Below are 25,085 nucleotides of genomic sequence, written 5' to 3'. Positions count from 1 at the left end.
AAACAGCGCCCTCTGGCGTGAGTGTAAAAGCTTACAGCACCTGGTATTCCCAGGCGGTCTCCCATCCAAGTACTAACCAGGCCCGACCCTGCTTAGCTTCCGAGATCGGACGTGTTCAGGGTAGTATGGCCGTAAGCCGAAAGGCGAGGTGAAAACAACCTTTTTAAATGTAACTCTTACAGACGGGATGGGAGACAATTATTATTTATCTTAGAGCCTGGCACGCATGCGTACACTAATGTGCTTTTTCTGGCTGTGTGAGGTGCAGCTCTCCATCCATTGTCTCTTTTGGGGTGGCAGGGGGTGCTGGAGCCTATCCCAGCTGCATTCAGATGCCACCTCATCACAGCTCTCAACACTACTTTATAATTAGGGACCGTCAATAAATCACTATTGTCTTGAAAAATGTATATCTGCTACATCAAAACACTGATTCATCTAAAAGAAGGTAAATAATTAGTCATACCTCCTTATTGTGCATGCCCATTATTTCATAATTCTAACATATATATCCATGTTTAATATAAAAAAATAAGGATATTTTCCCAATAGTCTCCATGTCATACAATTTAGTAACCTAATTCCACTTATTAGTCATGCTAACCTTTTAGTGTAACGCACAACTTTTTATTTTAAAATAGGGTTTTATTAAATAAAAAAAGGTTTTTAATAAAGATCATGTGCGTGATATATCTTATACAGATAATTAGCAGCATTTTTATTAGCTCCAAATGAGAGTCAAGTTGGTTTTATGTTGGATAGTCGTAGTTGTTGCGGGAGCTAAAAATGAAACCATGGTTTTCAATATTACAAATTTATATAAAATCCAATTAAACTTACATTTTAAAACAAAAAAGTGTGAATCACAATAGAAAAAACACTTCAAATATCAAGTGAATTTGGGATTTTAGGTCATATGACCTATAAAAGTGATCCTATTTTAAAATAAAAGGACTAATGTAAAGTGGAATTTGGTTACTAAGTTGCATGATGACATGGAGACTTTTAAAACTAATAATTATTGTTTACATTAAAAAAAATATTTAAATGATAAAATCAGGAACGATATTAAAAATGTATGACTATTTATTTGACCTCCTTTTAGATGAATCAGTGTTTTGATGTAGCAGATATACATCTTTGAAGACAATAGTAATTTATTGACGGTCCCTAAGCATAAAGTAGTGTTGAGAGCGGCACCTCTCCTGCAATCTCCCCGCAGCATGAGAGAGCAGTGTGGGCACAGTGAGGGGGAGCTTCCGCTGGAGCTCCGGAGGCAAATATCCACCGTGAAAGCAACTTGACCGCCGTAGCAAAGGAAGACAATCATACAGCCAGAAAAAGCACATTAGTGTACGCATGCGCGCCAGGCTCTAAGATAAATAACAATTGTCTCCCATCCCGTCTGTAAGAGTTCTATTTAAAAAGGTTGGTTTTACCTCGTCTTTCGGCTTACGGCCATACTACCCATATAAGCTACTGTTTATTTACCAAAATAAGTTGTATGTCTTTGTTTTGAAAATGTAAAAGTTTATTCTTATTTTCAGAATGTTGAAATAGTTGTACCGGGGTTGGGGGGGGGGGAGCTGGTTACTTGTTTCTCTCGCGAGATCTGGAAAAGAGCTGGTTGATTGTTTCTCTCGCGAGATCTGACAAGACTGCGCGCGAAGCAAACAGGGCGAGGATAAAGCAAGATGGCGTCTGACGGTGAAGACGTTATTGCAGTCGTCACAGTTCAGTGTTCTTAATCTGTGCGTCCATGTACACATATATGTCCTTTATTACACTCTATTAAATAGAGTAACATCGTTAATAACTGTTTGCATCCGGTTATATTAGTCTGAGCGCACTTCTAGAGCTAGCTTAGCTTGCTTGTTAGCTTAGCTTGTTAGCTGCTAACAAAGAGAGGCGGAAGTGATGAAAACACATCGCTAAGCAGAGATCAAGTGTGAGTGTAAAGTGTTGTGATTGTGTGAAAATGTGCGAAAGAACCATAGCAGAGTACGAGGAGGAACTTTGTCCAACAAAAGAGGAGAAGGAGCGACAACATGAAAAACATCAAGTTGTGTTACACACAACAGGTTTGTTTACTTCTTACTCTCACATCTTTACTAACTTTATATTTATTATTAACACTTTTCTTCAATAGATTGTCTATAGGAAGATGAATTGTCATGTGAGGATGTTCAGACACACAATATTTATGAGAGGTTGATGTTCCTCTCAGTTTGTAACAAAGTGTATCAACATGTTTACACAAAACTCACACAGTCACCGGGGGAATATTCCAGAGAGCAGGTTAAGTGCAAACTCCTGAGTATGTAAAGCTCGAGAGTTTGACCTCCAAAAATAAGAGAGGTAAGACAAAGTCAGAGTCAGTTACCATGGTAACTGACGCTGTAAACCTAGCCTGCTAGCTGGCAGGTTTGACAAGATATTTATGTGTGTAAAAGCTATACTGACCTGTTATTTCCTTCATATTGGTGCAGCCATTAACCTACTACAACACCTGCTACATCCACCTACTCAGTGGCCTAGTGGTTAGAGTGTCCGCCCTGAGATCGGTAGGTTGTGAGTTCAAACCCCGACTGAGTCATACCAAAGACTATAAAAATGGCACTCAGCATCAAGGGTTGAAATTGGGGGTTAAATCACCATAAAAATGATTCCCGGGCGCGGCCACCGCTGCTGCTCACTGCTCCCTTCACCTCCCAGGGGGTGATCAAGGTTAATGGGTCAAATGCAGAGAACAATCTGGCCAGAGGAAGAGGATGATCCACAGCCCACCCACATTAAAGAGGAAGAGGAGGATCCACACATGAAAGAGGAAGAGGAGGGAGAGTGTGTTGTAGAGCAGGAGGAGGATGATGTCAGCAAGTTTCCACTGACTGTTGTCTCTGTGAAGACTGAAGAGCATGAAGACAAAGCACCTGAGTCCTCACAGCTTCATCACAGTCCAAGTAAGCACATATCATTTTATTCTCAGGGCATTCAATCCATCACAACTGAACTGTTCACTTTGTCTTAGAAGACTCATCCAAGTAGGCTTCATCACTTCATGCTCATACACTTCAAGTCTTAAATCTAATCATTGGAATTTAGAGGAGAACTGCACTTTTTGGGAATTTTTCTATTGTTCACAATCTTTATAAAAGACATGATGGTGGATATATATAAAACAAATCGCATTTCAAGTAGGGCTGGGCGATATGGCCTTTTATTAATATCTCTATTTTTAGTCCATGTCACAATACCTCATATATATGTGGATATGTTTAGGCCATGTCACGATACACCATATATATGTGGATGTGTTTAGGAAATGTCACGATACACCATATATATGTGGATATGTTTAGGCCATGTCACGATACACCATATATATGTGGATATGTTTAGTCCATGTCACGATACCCCATATATATGTGGATATGTTTAGGCCATGTCACGATACCCCATATATATGTGGATATGTTTAGGCCATGTCACGATACACCATATATATGTGGATGTGTTTAGGCCATGTCACGATACACCATATATATGTGGATATGTTGCCTTAGCCTTGAATGAACACTTGATGCATATAATCACAGCAGTATGATGATTCTATGTGTCTACATTAAAATATTCTTCTTCATACTGCATTAATATATGCTACTTTTAAACTTTCATGCAGAGAGGGAACCACAACTAAGTCAATTTAGCAAAAGTGTATTTATTAAACAGTTATTAAGCAGTGGCACAAACATTCATGTCATTCAAAACAGAAAGTGCAAGATTGTCAGACATTTTAAAACAAGCTATTAGTGCACTTTTGTGCATGATGTCACTAAGATGACATTTTAAAACAACACTAAATTAAAGTACACTTTCTGTACAGAATGCCACTACAATGGTTTAAAACAAATAAAGTACACTTTTGTGCATGATGTCAAGATATTTCAATAAGTGTCAAATAAAAAAAAAAGAGCTGCATAATAGGAAATCAAATAGTGTATGTCCTTCACTATGTGGTAGGTTCCTGCGGACGTTATGTCCTTCTGCTTTTGACTATTTGTTTCATACGGTGTTGATGTGGAAATGGTTGCTTGGGCATTTTGTGGGTGTGGCACTGAACGGAGATGTTGACATGCAGAGTTTCAAGCACTCTTCATTCTCTAGCGGGTGACTTTTCAAATGATGCTACATTAGCAGTGCTGCTACTTTTTGTAGCAACGCTTTTGCCCCATACTTGTTCACCATCTACCCGCTTGAAGCCAAACCACCGCCAGACGATGGACCCCCTGCTGTTTGTCTTGGGAATGAATTATTCCTTCATTTGTTACCAGATTGGCACCTTTTTTCTCTCGTATTACCACTAGCACCACAGCTAACGTTACCATGCCGCTACCTGTCTGCTCCGTGAGAGCGTATGACGTTGCACACGTGACAGTATGCGACGTATGTAAGAAGGTGCGCTTGTTTTATGTCTTTGTGAGAAGGAGAGACAAGAAAGAGTGAGAAGAGCCTGTAGTGTAATGCCTGCAGCTAAAAGCAACTGTGTGAGAACGTATACTCCAATATCACCATATAGTCATTTTCTATATCGCACAGAGACAAACCCACGATATATCCAGTATATTCCATACATCACCCAGCCCTAATTCTATCTCATAAATGTAAATAAAAGTCCACTTGCAATGGAGCCAATGGGAGGTCCTCTATAACCATCCAAAATACACCAACAATACTCCATTTGCATGTTGTGGCTTGAATGTCCACCAAGTATTAGTTGAGTTGAGTTTATTTGGAACATGCAAGCATACAACATGATACATCACACATGCATGCATACAACATGATACATCACACATGTATGCATACAACATGATACATCACACATGCATGCATACAACATGATACATCACACATGCATGCATACAACATGATACATCACACATGCAACCATACAACATGATACATCACACATGCATGCATACAACATGATACATCACACATGCAAGCATACAACATGATACATCACACATGCATGCATACAACATGATACATCACACATGCATGCATACAACATGATACATCACACATGCATGCATACAACATGATACATCACACATGCATGCATACAACATGATACATCACACATGCATGCATACAACATGATACATCACACATGCATGCATACAAGCTCTATATCCAACATGATGTATTATTATAACTGATCTTTTTTGTAACACAGTTAATGAATGAAGTGTACTTTTGTAGTTATTTCCCATATTTCTACACAATAAGTCAGATATATAAAACACTAGTGAGCAGTAGAGAATATGAAGTCATTATTCATCAATTATTATACCTAGACATGTGGTTTCATTTACTCTTTGAATTTCTATTCCGTCTATTTGTGTTTGTGTTTGACTTTCTCTTCTACTGTTACCAAATAGCATTATTTTACTTTTACTGAGATTCAAAGATTGTTAAAGCATCTTTTTAATGTGTTCATTTCTTCTGTTATTATTTGTATTATCTTCTGTGTGTTCTCTCCTGAACAAAACACTGTTGTATCATCTGCAAATAATACTAACTTTAAATATTTTGTAACATTACAAATGTCATCTATATAGAGATTGAATAATTTATGTCCTAGTATTGATCCCTGAGGTACACCACAGGATATATTTAGTGTTGTAGAAGTGTGTTGGCCTATCTTCACGTATTGTTTCCTGTTGGTTAAATAACTTCTTATCCAGTTTAAGACCAACCCTCTGATGCCATATCCTTCTAGTTTTTTGATGAAAATATTGTGATTAATTGTGTCAAATGCTTTAGTTCGATCCAACAACACTGCTGCTGCACATTTTTTACTATCTATTGCATTGCTCATTTCTTCTGTCATTTCAATTAAAGCCATCAAAGTTGAAATATTAGCTGTGTATCCATATTGGTTCTCTTCTAGTATTCTGTGTTTGTTTGTGAAACTCTCTAATCTGTTACTTTTTCAATGATTGTAGAAAACTGTGGAAGTAAAGAAACAGGTCTAAAATGTGTAAATTGGTGTTTGTCCCTAGTCTTATACAAACCCTGTTTCCATATGAGTTGGGAAATTGTGTCAGATGTAAATATAAACAGAATACAATGATTTGCAAATCATTTTCAACCCATATTCAGTTGAATATGCTACAAAGACAACATATTTGATGTTCAAACTCATAAACTTTTTTTTTTTTTGCAAATAATAATTAACTTAGAATTTCATGGCTGCAACACGTGCCAAAGTAGTTGGGAAAGGGCATGTTCACCACTGTGTTACATGGCCTTTCCTTTTAACAACACTTAATAAACGTTTGGGAACTGAGGAGACACATTTTTGAAGCTTCTCAGGTGGAATTCTTTCCCATTCTTGCTTGATGTACAGCTTCAGTTGTTCAACAGTCCGGGGGTCTCCGTTGTGCTATTTTAGGCTCCATAATGCGCCACACATTTTCAATGGGAGACAGGTCTGGACTACAGGCAGGCCAGTCTAGTACCCGCACTCTTTTACTATGAAGCCAAGTTGATGTAACACGTGGCTTGGCATTGTCTTGCTGAAATAAGCAGGGGCGTCCATGGTAACGTTGCTTGGATGGCAACATATGTTGCTCCAAAACCTGTATGTACCTTTCAGCATTAATGGTGCCTTAACAGATATGTAAGTTACCCATGTCTTGGGCACCAATACACCCCCATACCATCACACATGCTGGATTTTACACTTTGCGCCTATAACAATCCGGATGGTTCTTTTCCTCTTTGGTCCGGAGGACACGACGTCCACAGTTTCCAAAAACAATTTTAAATATGGACCTGTCAGACCACAGAACACTTTTCTACTTTGTATCAGTCCATCTTAGATGAGCTCAGGCCCAGCGAAGCCGACGGCGTTTCTGGGTGGTGTTGATTTTGCCTTCTATAGGAGAGTTTTAACTTGCACTTACAGATGTAGCGACCAACTCTAGTTACTGACAGTGGGTTTCTGAAGTGTTCCTGAGCCCATGTGGTGATATCCTTTACACACTGATGTCGCTTGTTGATGCAGTACAGCCTGAGGGATCGAAGGTCACGGGCTTAGCTGCTTACGTGCAGTGATTTCTCCAGATTCTCTGAACCCTTTGATGATATTACGGACCGTAGATGGTGAAATCCCTAAATTCCTTGCAATAGCTGCTTGAGAAAGGTTTTTCTTAAACTGTTCAACAATTTGCTCACGCATTTGTTGACAAAGTGGTGACCCTCGCCCCATCCTTGTTTGTGAATGACTGAGCATTTCATGGAATCTACTTTTATACCCAATCATGGCACCCACCTGTTCCCAATTAGCCTGTTCACCTGTGGGATGTTCCAAATAAGTGTTTGATGAGCATTCCTCAACTTTATCAGTATTTATTGCCACCTTTCCCAACTTCTTTGTCACGTGTTGCTGCCATCAAATTCTAAAGTTAATGATTATTTGAAAAAACAAAAAATGTTTATCAGTTTGAACATCAAATATGTTGTCTTTGTAGCATATTCAACTGAATATGGGTTGAAAAGGAATTGCAAATCATTGTATTCTGTTTATATTTACATCTAACACAATTTCCCAACTCATATGGAAACGGGGTTTGCAAATTGGTGCAACTTTAGCTATTTTCATTTAGTTTGGGTATTTGAAATGATAGGTTACTAATATACATGAATGGTCCTGAGATCTCTTCTAGAACCTTTTTTATGGTTTCCATATCAATTCCATTACAATCAGTTGAAGTCTTAGATTACAGGATTATAACTATTTCCTCCTGTGTCACATTACTGAGGAACATGGAGTTGGGATTTGGCTCTATGGTATCATTATAGTCCTCAATTGAAACTGGGTCTGGAATCCTTTCTTCCAATATTTACAAAGAAATTATTGAAGCTTTCAACTACTTCCTTCATGTTGTCATTATTTGTGTTTCCGTCTAAGAAGTATTGGGGGTAATCCCCCCAAATATAAGCTTTGGCTTCAGCCTATTCCTTTTTCCGTCATTCTTTTTCTTCTCTTTTTGTGTGTAAATGTGTATGATTGTTAAATATGTATCATCTGTACTGTTAAACTGGTCACACAGAATGGTTGATGGTTGATTATATGATGGAAATAAACTTATTTCATTAAAATAAACATATGGGACGCAGGTTGTCTTACGTCAGCACCAGAAGTGGTCAAATCAGCTGCTCACCTGGCAGGTTTTTTGGGGATGAATAGGGAAGTCCTTCTTTAGCTGCCGTCTTGTTTTATCATATATTGCTGCCTTTGCACCTGTCAATGTTCACTTTTGTATGCACATTAAATCAACAACAAATCTTGACTTTGGAGCAATGTTCACATACTCTAGTATTAGATGCAATGTTATTGGGACCATGATTTATGTCATAACTTGTTCACACCTCCTCATATGGAAGATACTTTTCCTTCTTCATGTCTCAAGAACACACACACATACACAGGCACACACACACACGCACACACACACACACACATTATTGTATGTGTGACCTTCTTGACAACCTCTGAAAAATGCCTACCACTTTAGGACCAGCATTTTTAAATATATAAAGATTTATATTTACAACATTAATAATATATACATACTATGCAATCATAAAAAAGTTAAGCTTTTTGTAAATTTGTTTTGGATTTAGTTTTTTGTAATTGGTTTTCAATCTTCATTATTTACCGTATTTTCCGCACTATAAGCCGCACCTAAAAACCACAAATTTTCACAAAAGCTGACAGTGCGGCTTATAACCCGGTGCGCCTTATATATGGATTAATATAAATATTTATTTTCATAAAGTTTCGGTCTCGCAACTACGGTAAACAGCCGCCATCTTTTTTCCCCGTAGAAGAGGAAGCGCTTCTTCTTCTATGGTAAGCAATCGCCAAGGTAAGCGCCCGCCCCCATAGAAGAGGAAGCGCTTCTTCTTCTACTGTAAGCAACCACCCGCCCCCATAGAAGAAGAAGCCCCCGGATATTGCGTTTCATTTCATTTGTGTGTTTACATCTGTAAAGACCACAAAATGGCTCCTACTAAGCGACACGCGTATAACGCAGAATTTAAACTTAAGGCAATATTTAACCAAAGAACTCCAACCGCTCGATATTGGTGTCAACAGGGCATTTAAAGCACGACTGCGAACGGCGTGGGAACAATGGATGACCGAAGGCGAACACACCTTCACTAAGACAGGGAGACAGCGCCGGACGACATACGCCAACATCTGCCAATGGATCGTAAATGCCTGGGCGGATATTTCGGTCACAACTGTGGTCCGAGCTTTCCGGAAGGCAGGATTCACAGAACTGCGACGAGACGGAGCCGGCCATTTTGGATCCCGTATTCGCCCAACTTTTTAATTCGGACACCGAAGGAGAAGAATTCGAGGGATTTATGAATGAAGAATAACTTCAGAAAGTGAGCGTTATGTTTATTTTGTGTGTTGTGACATTAACGTTCGAGCAACATTAAGTTATTGATGCTTATTGATTGCACATTTGCACATTACCGTACATTTTGGGAGTGAACAGAGTTGTTAGAACGCTGGTTTTTAATATATTATTAAAGTTTGACTGACCTATCTGACTGTTTTTTTGACATTCCCTTTAGCGCAGTTAGATGCGGCTTATAACACGGGGCGGCTTATAGGTGGACAAAGTTTTGAAATATGCCGTTCATTGAAGGCGCGACTTATAACCCAGGGCGCCTTATGGTGCGGAAAATACGGTACTTCAAGTTATTACGATCTCTCTCTCTCTCTCTCTCTCTCTCTCTCTCTCTCTCTCTCTCTCTCTCTCTCTCTCTCTCTCTCTCACACACACTTGTTATTACATATGTTGACCAGATGTTGAGATATTTGCTGGGAGTCCATATTGGTTCTCCACCAGTGTCCCACTTTTGTTGATAAATAAATGTAATCAGCTATTGAATAGTTTTTCCATGATTTTGGAGAATGGTGGAAGTAATGAAACTGGTGTGTAGTTAGTAAACTGGTGTATGTCTCCATTCTTAGAAATTGGTACGACTTTTGCAATTTTCATTTTGTCAGGGAATTTGCGGGTTAGAAATGATACGTTGCTGATATATCTCAGAGGTTCTGAAATGTCTTCTATAACCTTTTTTATGGTTACCATATCTATTCCATGACAGTCGGTTGAGGTCTTGGATTTACAATGTTTTACAATTTTGATTATTTCTTCTTTTGTCACGTTCTTAAGAAACATGGAATTGGGATTTCTGTCTATGAGCTCACTCAAGTCCTCAACTGATCCATCATCTGCATTTGGAAATCTTTGTTCCACATTCTTTCCGATATTAACAAAGTAATCATTAAAACGTTCATCTATTTGGTTCATATTGTCATTTTTTGTATTTCCATGTAGAAAGTACTGGGGGTAATCTTTCTTAGCAGCATTTTTAATGATGCTATTTAGGATGCCCCATGTTGCTCTCATGTTGTTTCTGTTCTTCTTTAATAATTGTCTGTAGTATTCCTTCTTACATGTTCCTAGTATACCAATTAGCTTCTTTTTATATTTCTTATACTTATTTTCTGCCTCTATAGATGTCTGTGTTATTAATATTCCATATAATGTCTTTTTTTTGTGACAAGCATTTTTCAGTCCTTTTGTCATCCATGGTTGGTTGTTTTTCTTTTGCTTCTTACTAACTTCTTTCCATGGACAACATAAACATTGATATTATACATGTGGGCCAATATATATATATATATATATGTATATATATATATATATATATATATATATATATATATATATATATATATATATATATATATATATATATATATATATATATATATATATATATGTGTATATATATATATATATATATATGTATATATATATATATATATATATATATGTGTATATATATATATATATGTGTATATATATATATGTATATATATATGCATATATATATATATGTATATATATATATATATATATATATATATATATATATATATATATATATATATATATATATATATATATATATATATATATAGCTACACTGCAAAAGTAGCTTGCCACATTAAAGCTACATTTAACAGCATTTATATATATATATATATATATATATATATATATATATATATATATATATATATATATATATATATATATATATATATATATATTTGATGTGGCAAGCTACTTTTGCAGTGTAGCTTGTAGTGTAGCGTGCTACAATTCTCTGAGGATAGCTTAGCTCCATTTAATTGAGAGTAACTTGTAGCTTAGCTTACTACATTGTCCAGGTAGCTTGCCCATCACTGTCTATTTGGCCTAGCTCACATGTCAATAGTTTGAATACTGCAAACTTCAATACAGTAACACCTCATTTGTTCTGCAGACGTCCAGCGGGTGTCAGCGGGGAGTCATGAAGAGGAGTGGCACACCAGTGTGGGACAGAAGGAGCTACAGGCCCCCTCCCACATTAAAGAGGAGCAGCTTCATGATGAAGATGAAGCTCAGTCCTTCCAGCTTCATCACAGTCAAAGTGAGGAGAACAGAGGGGCGGAGCTTGTTAGTCAACACATCACAGAAGCTGATGGAGAGCATTGTGAAGATATCAAGTCAGAACCAGACAGCATCTTTGCTCCACTGTCAGACATGGACCACATGATGTCACACTCTTCTGATCACAGTGACCACATCCAAAAACCTTTGGAGAGTAAAAATGACTCTAAAGGTGATACGAGACATCACACTAACAACAAACACTTTGACTGCTCTGAATGTGGGAAATCATTTAGACGGAAGAGTCATTTTACAAGACACATGAGAACACATACTGGAGAGAAACCTTTTACTTGCTCTGTTTGTAAGAAGAGTTTCTCCAGAAAGCCACACTTGACCACACACATGAGAACACACACTGGAGAGAAACCTTTTACTTGCTCTGTTTGTAAGAAGAGTTTCTCCACAAAGGCACACATGACCACACACATGAGAACACACACCGGAGAGAAACCTTTTGCTTGCTCAGCTTGTGCTAAAAGATTCAAATCTAAGAGGGAAATGATATTACACATGAGAACACACACAGGTGAGAAACCTTTTAATTGCTCTGTTTGTAAGAAGAGTTTCTCCAGAAAGGCACACATGACCACACACATGAGAACACACACTGGAGAGAAACCTTTTGCTTGCTCAGCTTGTGCTAAAAGATTCAAATCTAAGAGGGAAATTATATTACACATGAGAACACACACAGGTGAGAAACCTTTTAATTGCTCTGTTTGTAAGAAGAGTTTCTCCATGAAGTATAGCATGACCACACACATGAGAACACACACTGGAGAGAAACCTTTTGCTTGCTCAGCTTGTGCTAAAAGATTCAACACTAAGCAGGAAATGATATTACACATGATAACACACACAGGTGAGAAACCTTTTACTTGCTCTGTTTGTAAGAAGAGTTTCTCCAGCAAGCAAAGCATGACCACACACATGAGAACACACACTGGAGAGAAACCGTTGAGTTGCTCTGCGTGTGTTAAAAGGTTCAGGTATAATTATCAGGTGAGTAAACACAAGTGTTTAACAGTCATGAAAGCTGCAGGGATGTAAAAACACTTAAACAGTGATTGTGCTAAATGTAGTTTAAAAACACAGCATGTTTAATATGAATGTATATTTGATGTTGTATGTAGTGCTTCTCATCTTCTAGTCTTATATGTTGTCCTGTAGTTACTTTTTAAGTTGTGTGCATGTATTGAATATTATATATGTAGCTACTATTCTATTTTATTTTATCGTTATTATTATCATTTGTATTCTTTTCACACATTTTTTCCATTGCATTTTATTGATGTTATTATCCAATTAAAAGTATGAATGAATAAAATGGTAAACAAAATGTGGACTCTGGTAGATTAGCAGCATTGTTACATCATGGATGTTAACTACTGCAAAACATCAACAAAGAAGAAAAATGCTGAAGTTAGCAACACATCACTGAACTTTAGAGCCATCGTGAGTGGAGTTGCTTGTTTTTATTGCTGCATTTGTACTTATTTCACCTCACATCTTCACTTTTAATCCTAAAGTCTTCTTCACATATATTGTTGTAGGCTTCTAACATTTATGTTTCTGATGTGTGTGTGTAGTCTGTGGAAAGGGTTGTTGTCCCTTGTGGATCCAATTGTTCACTTGCACAGATACATCTTCATCATCATCATCATCATCATCATCATCATCATCATCATCATCATCATCATCATCATCATCATCATCACCGGTCCACTACTGGACGAAATCTTAGCATTAATGTTTTATTATAAGTGTGACCTCATTATTCCTTGATAATAAGACTAAAAATACAGATTTAAGCACCTCTTGTAGTACTCCAACTCGCCACACTGAGAAGTGGGGGCGATCATGAGCTAGCAGATGCATGTTGCTATCATGTTTTATCAGCGAGGAAGACAGTGTTTGTGTTTACTTTTTTGTCAGATCCAAGTTTTAATGCTCTGCTGAATAAATGAATCACTATGGCTGCCAATATGGAGGATTATTTATATATTTAATCAAATACTTTTCTTAACAGCTAGAAAAATGACACCACAAAAAGTAAAACAGCAGCAGGACTCAGTAAATATGTTATTAATATACTAATTAATTAACTATAAAGAGTAACATGACAGTGGAAATTTCACAAGAATTCATTAAAAAGTGGAAATTGGGAATGCTACATAAAATCCTTTAGTGATGTTTAAGATGCAGATGAAGGAGGTGGCACCGTGCAATAAAAAAAGGGATATTTATTGATAAAAGAACAAAAAACGAGAGCAACAGGGAACTCTGAAGAAAACAAAACAAACTGCTGAAACCCAGCAAAACACTCACAGGAAATGTGGAGCAGACGGCGTCCACAAAATACGTGCATACTAGAGCTTGGCATCAAAAAGTATATTTGATGGTCACCCGTGAACAAAGAATAATGTCCCGACAAATACAACACTCGCCGTCATTCCGGGTGGATTAACCAAAGAACTCCAACCGCTGGATATTGGTGTCAACAGGGCATTCAAATCACGACTGCGAACGGCGTGGGAACAATGGATGACCGAAGGCGAACACACCTTCACTAAGACGGGCAGACAGCGCCGGACGACATACGCCAACATCTGCCAGTGGATTGTAAATGCCTGGGCAGATATTTCGGTCACAACTGTGGTCCGAGCTTTCCGGAAGGCAGGATTCACAGAACTGCTGCACAACAACAGCGACACTGAATCCGATGACTTCGAAGAGACGGAGCCGGCCATTTTGGAACCCACGCTTGCGCAACTTTTCAATTCGGACACCGAAGACGAAGAATTCGAAGGATTTACCGGTACGAATGAAGAATAACTTCAGAAAGTGAGCGCTATGTTTATTTTGTGTGTTGTGACATTAACGTTCGAGCAACATTACCGGTATGTTGCTATTGCTCTACACCATTTTGAATTTTACTATGTTTGTGATTGCACATTTGTACATTTTGGGACAGAGTTGTTAGAACGCTGGTTTTCAATATATTATTAAAGTTTGACTGAACTATCTGACTGTTTTTTTGACATTCACTTTAGCGCAGCGTTTTTTTGACATTCACTTTAGCGCAGCGTAGGCGCGGCTTATAGTCCGGGGCGGCTTATTGGTGGACAAAATTATGAAATATGTAATTCATAGAAGGTGCGGCTAATAATCCGGTGCGCCTTATAGTGCGGAAAATACGGTATATGTAAACATTTTTTTCAGTTTATTCTCATACACAACGTAATATTATTAAAAAAATTTGGTATTGATTTTTTCGTTATTATTATCTACCATTCTGTTTTAATATGCAAACAAACAGCAAGTTGTAATGATAGTGCACACTCTGCCACACTTTGTATTTATTTTGCTATGAAAAGCAGCATTTTAATGTTGAATCAAAATATGTTGCATGATAATTACGTGTCTGACATTTAAATTCAAGCAAACGGCCTGAAAATCAGTTGAACATTCAGTGAGTTATGCTGATTTTAATCACTGATAGACCTCTGTATCCATCCATCCATTTTATACCGCTTGTCCCTGTAATGCAGTGGTCCCCAACCTTTATGTAACTGCGGACCGGTCAACGCTTGAAAATTTGTCCCACGGACCGGGGTGTTATTATTATTATTTTTTATACATATATTTTTTTTTTGTCATAAAAAAATACAATCATGTGTGCTTACGGACTGTATCCCTGCAGACTGTATTGATATATATTGATATATAATGTAGGAACCAGAATATTAATAACAGAAAGAAACAACCCTTTTACTCAGTGGCCAAGTGGTTAGAGTGTCCGCCCTGAGATGGGTAGGTTGTGAGTTCAAACCCCAGCCGAGTCATACCAAAGACTATAAAAATGGGAGCCATTACCTCCCTGCTTGGCACTCAGCATCAAGGGTTGGAATTGGGGGTTAAATCACCAAAAATGATTTCCGGGCGCGGCACCGCTGCTGCCCACTGCTCCCCTCACCTCCCAGGTGGTGAACAAAAGGATGGGTCAAATGCAGAGGACACATTTCACCACACCTAGTGTGTGTGTGACTATCATTGCTACTTTAAATTAACTTGTGTGAATGAGTGTGAATGAGTGTGAATGGGGGAGGGAGGTTTTTTGGGTAAGTGTACTAATTGTAAGTGTTTTTTTTTTTTTTTTTTTTTTTTTTTTTTTTTTTTTTGGTACCGGTACCGGGCTGCACAAGAATTAGTTTTTTGTTTTTTTTTAGTACTTGTGCGGCCCGGTACCAATCGATCCACGGACCGGTACCGGGCCGCGGTCCGGTGGTTGGGGACCACTGCTGTAGTGCACTAAATACGCAGTCAATGATTCAAAAGGTGGCCGTGATGACGCATCGTTTCTTTGGCTCTCCTGCGCATGACACATCTCGCGAGAGCAGAGTGGTACCGTCTTGTAACGTCAAGTGTGCCAACTGTCGTGAAAGCACATCGACGGAGAAAGACGTGAGAAGGACGTCGTATAAAATACATCTTTGATTCTTTATTCAAGGATAAAATGGTCTCGATGTGCTAGAAGCACTGTGCCGCTTCTCGTGCTCGTTTATTGTTAGTTAGCCTAGCTCGCTAGTTAGCTTAGCTTGTTAGCTGCTAGCAGAAGTTATCAACACATCGCTAAGTAGAGATCAAGTGTGAGAGTAAAGTGTTGTGATTGTGTGAAAATGTCTACATTACACGTGTTGAGAGCGTTGGTGGATCAGCGACTAACTGCTGCCGTTGAAGAAATATTTGTAGTGTTAGAAAGAACGATAGCAGAATACGAGGTGGAACTTTCTAGAACAAAGGAGGAGAACAATCGACTACTGGATGCTGTTTTCAAGAAACATCAAGTTGTGTTACACAGAACAGGTTTGTTGACTTCTTACTCTCACATCTTTACTAACTTTATATTGACTAATAACAAGAAAATGACATTTTAATGTATAATATAATCACAATGACCGCAAACATTTAAGTGTCTTGTTTGCAACTTGCTTAAACGAAAACTAAAAATCAATGACTAGCTTGTTACTATTGGTAACACACATACAGGTAAAAGCCAGTAAATTAGAATATTTTGAAAAACTTGATTTATTTCAGTAATTGCATTCAAAAGGTGTAACTTGTACATTATATTTATTCATTGCACACAGACTGATGCATTCAAATGTTTATTTCATTTAATTTTGATGATTTGAAGTGGCAACAAATGAAAATCCAAAATTCCGTGTGTCACAAAATTAGAATATTACTTAAGGCTAATACAAAAAAGGGATTTTTAGAAATGTTGGCCAACTGAAAAGTATGAAAATGAAAAATATGAGCATGTACAATACTCAATACTTGGTTGGAGCTCCTTTTGCCTCAATTACTGCGCTAATGCGGCGTGGCATGGAGTCGATGAGTTTCTGGCACTGCTCAGGTGTTATGAGAGCCCAGGTTGCTCTGATAGTGGCCTTCAACTCTTCTGCGTTTTTGGGTCTGGCATTCTGCATCTTCCTTTTCACAATACCCCACAGATTTTCTATGGGGCTAAGGTCAGGGGAGTTGGCGGGCCAATTTAGAACAGAAATACCATGGTCCATAAACCAGGCACGGGTAGATTTTGCGCTGTGTGCAGGCGCCAAGTCCTGTTGGAACTTGAAATCTCCACCTCCATAGAGCAGGTCAGCAGCAGGAAGCATGAAGTGCTCTAAAACTTGCTGGTAGACGGCTGCGTTGACCCTGGATCTCAGGAAACAGAGTGGACCGACACCAGCAGATGACATGGCACCCCAAACCATCACCCAACCATGCAAATTTTGCATTTCCTTTGGAAATCGAGGTCCCAGAGTCTGGAGGAAGACAGGAGAGGCACAGGATCCACGTTGCCTGAAGTCTAGTGTAAAGTTTCCACCATCAGTGATGGTTTGGGGTGCCATGTCATCTGCTGGTGTCGGTCCACTCTGTTTCCTGAGATCCAGGGTCAACGCAGCCGTCTACCAGCAAGTTTTAGAGCACTTCATGCTTCCTGCTGCTGACCTGCTCTATGGAGATGGAGATTTCAAGTTCCAACAGGACTTGGCGCCTGCACACAGCGCAAAATCTACCCGTGCCTGGTTTACGGACCATGGTATTTCTGTTCTAAATTGGCCCGCCAACTCCCCTGACCTTAGCCCCATGGAAAATCTGTGGGGTATTGTGAAAAGGAAGATGCAGAATGCCAGACCCAAAAACGCAGAAGAGTTGAAGGCCACTATCAGAGCAACCTGGGCTCTCATAACACCTGAGCAGTGCCAGAAACTCATCGACTCCATGCCACGCCGCATTAACGCAGTAATTGAGGCAAAAGGAGCTCCAACCAAGTATTGAGTATTGTACATGCTCATATTTTTCATTTTCATACTTTTCAGTTGGCCAACATTTCTAAAAATCCCTTTTTTGTATTAGCCTTAAGTAATATTCTAATTTTGTGACACACGGAATTTTGGATTTTCATTTGTTGCCACTTCAAATCATCAAAATTAAATGAAATAAACATTTGAATGCATCAGTCTGTGTGCAATGAATAAATATAATGTACAAGTTACACCTTTTGAATGCAAGTACTGAAATAAATCAAGTTTTTCCAAAATATTCTAATTTACTGGCTTTTACCTGTATACAGGCCTCCAATTGTAACTTTTTAAGGTTAAGGCAAGTGTTGCCTTAAAGGAGGGCTCATATGTTAGGGCACCAAGGCAAACATGTTCTTTCAAGGCAGGGGCTCCATATATATATATATATATATATATATATATATATATATATATATATATATATATATATATATATATATAAATATAAATAAAGTGAGCATAGTGTCCCATTACGCCGGCCTACCTGGCCGGTCTAGGGTGCATGTGCCTGACCTAAGTTCAGGGAACACCTGATGTCCTTCCAGACCCTGATGCAACTAGTGTATCTCTGGGAAAATCTTACAACAACTCGGCTGTTCTCGTTGTCGGTTAAACTTTGACACATGCTTCCAAAATGGCTGCGCATGTTGTTTATACCGATTAATGTTAATTATGCAATGTCTTAAACAGCTGAAAATGTAAGAAAAAGATGTGTTTTTATCAATTTATTCGAGGAAACAATTACGTTACAATTGTCCATTATAAGGATGTCACGGTATGAACATTTATCACGGTTATTGTGACCACAATTATCACGGTTATCATTATTATCGCGGTCATTTTAAATGTGCTCAACATTTTCAAAAACTACTTATACTGAAATCCTTTTACCAGGTTTTAGGTTGTTTTTTTTAAAACACAAACTGTGTCAAAATATATATATGTACCTCAAGTAGAACGTTGAATGTGCATCTGAAAGCAACACAAGCATTATAAACAAAGTCATATGGCAGAAACAAAATAATAATATAAATATATAAAAAAAAATGTGAACAATTTGTAAGATGGCACCTTGTGGATATAAGATGTAACTGCACTTTTTGTCCATATAGATACAATTAGTGTTCATGTATAAGATCTAGTCTTACACCTAGGACTGCAGGTTTATGGGCAAAATAATAATTAATATTATTTGTATCAATATTGATATCTTGATTATTAATCATGATTATTCATTGTTTGGTAAAACAGTGTTGGTGTGAACATCACGTCATTTGTAATATCTCATACAAATGCTGTAGATTCTGGATCTATATATTTAAAGACAAATATTTGTGTTTTTGTTCATTAATAGTATCAGCACGTCAGAATTGTTAATACATGATGCCTTTATCTCTAGTTTTACATTTTCATAGAGAGAAGAATTGTATAAGTGATGTACATTTACATGTACTAATGTGTGTACATGTACATGCTGTATCAGGACAGATCCATTGAGAGTTTGAGCAGAAATATGTTGTATAGGAATTATTTATACACAATATAACATGAACAAAATGCTGTGTGACATGAATGGTTATTAAAGTAATTACTTTGTGAAATGAAAAAAAACCCACAAGTAATGTAAAAAAAACATGGTGTATAAAACATAAAGCAGTTTGAATAATGAAAATTAAGTCTAATAAACAATCTTTGTTCTTCAACAACAACCACGTACTTCAGTACAACAGTTTGGCCAACAAAAATAAAGAGTGACACCTCTCACATCTAACACACAATCTTTGTGCCTCACCGACAACTCAGCCTGCGATCAATTGGATAAGATGACAAAACATTTGAGCTAGTATTGATGTTATTGGAACATTAACAAAGAAAGCAGTTAAATAAAGGAGGAGTGAGCATCCCAGTAAACAAACTACAGACTTTATAAAGAAGTTGTGACAAGGTTCCCCACACATCACCTGCTGCATGCTAACTCTCAGTCCCAGCAGCTGACGGAAGGACGCTAGCTTCAGGTTCAAAATGAAAGTGCAACATCAAATATTGTTCTCCTCCAGCAGCATTGTGCTCTTAATCGCACACCGACACTCCATGGAAGTAGAAGCCATTGCAATGAAGTGAAACCAAGAGATCGGCTCCGTTAGCTCGGAGGGAACATTTTCAAAATAAAGTGCATGAAGTCACCGCCATGTCTCCCGAGCCGTACGACTCTAGTGAGCATGAGCAGACGCTGCGGCGCTTCAGTGTTCAGGAAGTAAGCAGTTGCGTAAAGTGCGTTGATAAATTACAGTTTTTCGGTCATTAAAAATGTAAACGTGTTACTAAACATCTGGAATTTCACCGCTGTGTATCATTATACCGTTTATTGTTACATCCATAGTCCATTAATAAGTAAAAAGTCAAGGGTGGTCACGGCATGTTCTTGCCTTAAATGCCGGTCAATTTTTTCGGGCATTTTGGCAAGTCACAAGGGTGGTCACGGAAAATGCCACGGTTTCCGTGGTTAAATGTGAGCCCTGCATATATATATATATATATATATATATATATATATATATATATATATATATATATATATATATATACATATATATATATATACACACATATATAAAGGGACAAGCGGTAGAAAATGGATGTATTTATATATATATATATATATATATATATATATATATATATATATATATATATATATATATATATATATATATATATATGTTCTGCCATTGAACAGTCAGAGGCCAGGACTTCCTTAAAAGATTTGACAAAATTAATTTAGCAAAGGTCACAGGCAAAGTCAGGCCCTGTCTACATTAAGCCGGATAACTCCTTAAACAAACAATTATTCAGCTTAAGCCCAGTGTCAGCCACACTAACCCATCGTTTAAGGTTCCGCTCCTTGGATAATTTGTTACACGGGTAAGTGCGTCGTGTATTTCTTGAATATCCACAACCTCACCCCGTCATATCTTCATATCTTTGGAACTTTAAAAGTATTTGAAAACATGACGTCTTAGAAGGACATACTTTTTAATACTTTCTGGGGAGTTGCTGGTAGATGTGGAACATGTGCAAGTAAGACCTATGCTGACCCACAGCATGTAGGAAATAAAGTAGAGGAATTTAATACAGTTATTTCTGTCAGGAGCTGGAATGCAGCTTAGTGACGAACGAGACCCCAAGGATGCAGAGACGGGAGGCAGACGCTGAGTAAAATAATATTATTTAATACAAACAAAAGGTGCACTCACATGAAGGGAAGAAAAGAACAGAAAACTCAACCACAAAAGGAGTGGGGGAAAACAAAAGAAGGCGAGTGCAGAAGTAAATGCGCAAGAGACGGAACTCATTTTGTACCGGAAACAACACGTGTATGCGAAGCAGAGATCCGACGCTGTCTGGATGACAATCTGGACTGAAATAAGAGATTGATTGGCAACATGGTACAGGTTTGTCCCGTTTGCATATCAGGCAGTTGGTGTGGAAGCCTGTGAACAGCACGAGGAAGTGAAAAATACCAAATATGGGCACAGGACAGGAACTTATATACCACATACAGATAACAAGCAAACTTAAGTCCAAAACAGTTACAAAGATGTCACAATTTCCTCACTTTCGGACGAAGATATCAACCGCTATTCTCTCTGGTCGGTGGAACCAATCAGATATTAGAACCCGCCCACTGACTTTGATGGCTGAGTTTGAAAGATAAAATACATTTATGTATTTAAATTCATTTGTAATGAATTATCATATTAAGTAATTATTTAAAGATGTATTTATTTCAATCAATCAATTGTTTAATTTTGTCCAATTTGACCCTCCATATTTTTGGAACAGCAAGACTTCCACAATATGGACTCATTTAGCCTTTTCAAATCAAGAACACACTTATTCCAGAATGCGTATTCACTTTAATTTCAGCTATTTCTAGTTTCTTGTCTAAACTGACATTTTCTGTTTTATATTGTTCAATGTTGTAATGTTTGTATCGTCTCTAGAAAGGCACCTTATAAATAACATTGATTATTATTATTCGTATTATTCTTAAACAGAGGATTTGGTCCTTTCACATCATCTACAACCTTTTTTTCTTCCTGAGAACTACTCATTTTTTGTCATGTTTATTTTCATAGCTTCTTTCAAGCCAAACAAAGGAAATACGATTATTTTGCCAGAGCACATTTGTATCACTACTAGAGGTATTTTGTCAAAAATAAAGGATTTAGCGTTTTATTAATATGACCAGCAACATTTCAATATATGTATTCTATATGTAGGACTTTACAATATTGCACTGCCATCTACTGGTGACTTTTGGCTACCACACGATAAATTGACGTGTAGGCGAGAGGCAGTAGCTTAGTTTCACTTATCACTTTGCCTTTTACCTAATTTTTCATTATCATCAGAATAAAACACAGGACTAAAATGTGTCGTTTTATTGGTGAATAATACAACAATATACACATCATTTTAGTTAATGTAACAATTACAACAAAATAATAAAATTAATCATTTTATTACAAACAACAGTTTTAACAAAGTCAATAATGCAAAATAAATGTAGAAAATCAAAAAGTGATCACGCTCCTGATTTACTACAAAGCTTTGAGTCTTCTGCGCATGACACATCTCGCGAGAGCAGAGCAGTCATAGACGAGAGCAGAACCGTCTTGTAACGTCAAGCGTGCCAACTGTCGTGAAAGCACATTGACGCAGAAAGAAGCCAGAAGGACGCTAATAAGTCAGTCTTATTATTTGTTCTCCAGTTTGTAAAAATGTATGTCGTATAAAATACATCTTTGAGTCTGTAATTCAGGAAAAAACCCGTCTCGGTGAGCGAGAACCTTATCGTGCTAGCAAGTTTAGCTAGCTTAGCTTGTTAGCTGCTAACAAAGAGACGCGGATGTTATCAACACATCGCTAAGTAGAGATCAAATGTGAGTGTAAAGTGTTGTGATTGTGTGAACATGTGAGTGTAAAGTTTTGTGATTGTGTGAAAATGTGCGAAAGAACGATAGCAGATTACCAGGCGGAACTTTCTAGAACGAAAGAGAACAATCAACTACTGGACGCTGTTTTCAAGAAACGTCAAGTTGTGTTACACACAACAGCTTTGTTTACTTCTTACTCTCACATCTTTACTAACTTTATATTTCATTATTAACACTTTTCTTCAATAGATGCTTTATCTTTTGGGGATGATGCAATGCTTTCATTTAGATTCTTCATGAAAACGAGACAGTTTGAGGTTGATGTTCCTCTCAGTTTGTAACAATGTGTGATTGATTGATTGAAGGAGTTATGAGAAGTTTGCATAGGAAAGGCTACATTTTCATCACGGTACACATTCACTGCTACAAGAAAGCCTGGGATGGTTTCAGTTGAAATATTTGTTCACTCACACAGATAGAACACAAAGTATGTAGAAAGTAGCAAAAAACAACAATACTGCAAGAAAATTGCAGCAAAAGGCTTTGTATATTCCCAGTTACGAGTAGCCACAACCTGTAATGTCTTGTCAAAGCTGCTTTGAAGGAAGTAAAGGATTTACACTCCTTTATGGCTATTGATAGGGAGTTCCACATGTTGGCGGTATAGCAGGCAAACTAATTAGAACCTTTTTTGGAGTGAGATCTGGGTTGAATGTGACTTGTACAACTACCTCTGGTGTTATAATGGTCAATATATTTTGAAGTATCTAGACAGGTACATGGGTATTTTAGTGGTATGGTGTATCTTGTACCAACTGCAAGAAGATGTACTCTGTCACCTACCAAGAGCCTCCCCACTTTAAGGAAATGGTTGGCTGAAAGGTGAGCCCGAGATGGACGGTTGAGTAGAAGCCCAATCATTTTGTTTTGGGTTGTCTGGAGTTTGTTTTTCAGGGCTTTTAAGGCACGGTACCAAACATGAACTCTGTAGTCAAAGTGGGGTTAAATGAGTGCTTGTGTTAGAGTCGTAAGTGTATTTCTACCCACCAGCCGGGTGATCCTACTGTGTAAGAACTAGGGTTGTACGGTATACCAGCATTCATATAGTATTGCGATACTAATTAATCATATTCGGTACTATACCGCCTCTAAAAAGTACTACTACTATGATTACATAAAATTTTTTTGGCATCACATCTTCTTTCGTTTTTTAAACATATATATTATGTTTATAAACTCAGGCAATACGTCCCTGGACACATGAAGACTTTGAATATGACCAATGTATGATCCTGTTACTACTTGGTATCAGTTTGATACCCAAATTTGTGGTATCATCCAAAAATAATGTATAGTATCCAAACAACAGAAGAATAAGTGATTATTACATTTTAACAGAAGTGTAGATAGAACATGTTAAAATAGAAAATAAGCAGATTGTTCAGTCTTGTTTGTTGAATTTATCGATGATATATGTAAAACCAGTGTTTAAGTTCACTTTGGAATTCAACAGTGAGGTGCACTTCCTCCTTTAGACAGCGGGAGGCAGCATTGCCTAGTTTACAGTAAGGAGTTCCTTTCAGGTCTACTTTAGGCTAGTTCGGTGACGCTTGCAAACGTTTTCATCTGCTCGAATCTTATGCCAAACAAAGTATCATCGGTATGTATCTTTGAGTAGTATGTTAATATTTGATTGAATTGTATTATTTAAAACTCACACACTCACCAAATACATGTTATACTGTAATGAAATCTAATTAATGTTATAATTTCACTTCCTGATTCTGACTTACATGCAACAATAAGTGAAAGTAAACATTTATTTTCAGTAACCAAAGTAGTCAACACATGAATTATTAAAAGAACATAAAGGTGGCTTGCTTTCTGTCAGCGTGTCGTAGATGGTCTCCAATTCCTAAAGAGGAATTGTTGATGGATATACTCCATAAAACAGCACATAGTAAAACATGTTTTGGCAAAAGTTTGTTTTGGCCTAGCCAACAAAATGACCACAAAAAAGTATTCTGCATGATGACAAAAACATACCATGAATGTTTTTTTTAAATGATTTTGGAATTAGATTTTTTTTATTACCATGATATTGAAGTTATGGTGATGACTATGTCATTAAAAAAATATGGTTAGGTTTAAAGATAAAGTTTAGGTGT

General features: G+C 37.5%; 3 protein-coding genes and 1 pseudogene across 3 annotated transcripts in view; 2 read left to right on the top strand and 2 right to left on the bottom strand.

The window, feature by feature from the left end:
* LOC133570591 (uncharacterized) overlaps positions 1 to 25,085 on the bottom strand; it is a 463,307-nt gene that overhangs the window by 269,584 nt on the left and 168,638 nt on the right. The window lies entirely within an intron of this gene.
* The window catches only part of LOC133570556 (uncharacterized), a 119,199-nt gene that overhangs the window by 45,330 nt on the left and 48,784 nt on the right, over positions 1 to 25,085 (top strand). The window lies entirely within an intron of this gene.
* On the bottom strand, positions 29 to 137 carry LOC140680215 (5S ribosomal RNA; annotated as a pseudogene).
* LOC140680149 (uncharacterized) lies at positions 8,924 to 12,875 on the top strand. The gene is made up of 2 exons (XM_072916524.1): positions 8,924 to 8,942; positions 11,434 to 12,875. Exons 1-2 carry the CDS (start codon positions 8,924 to 8,926, stop codon positions 12,651 to 12,653), a joined length of 1,239 nt encoding a protein of 412 aa, XP_072772625.1. The 3' UTR covers positions 12,654 to 12,875.

This window comes from Nerophis lumbriciformis, linkage group LG28, assembly GCF_033978685.3.
Source record: "Nerophis lumbriciformis linkage group LG28, RoL_Nlum_v2.1, whole genome shotgun sequence".
Classification (NCBI taxonomy): Eukaryota; Metazoa; Chordata; class Actinopteri; order Syngnathiformes; family Syngnathidae; genus Nerophis; species Nerophis lumbriciformis.
The sequence above is the reverse complement of the archived record's forward strand: the minus strand, read 5'-3'. Positions and strand labels throughout refer to the sequence as shown.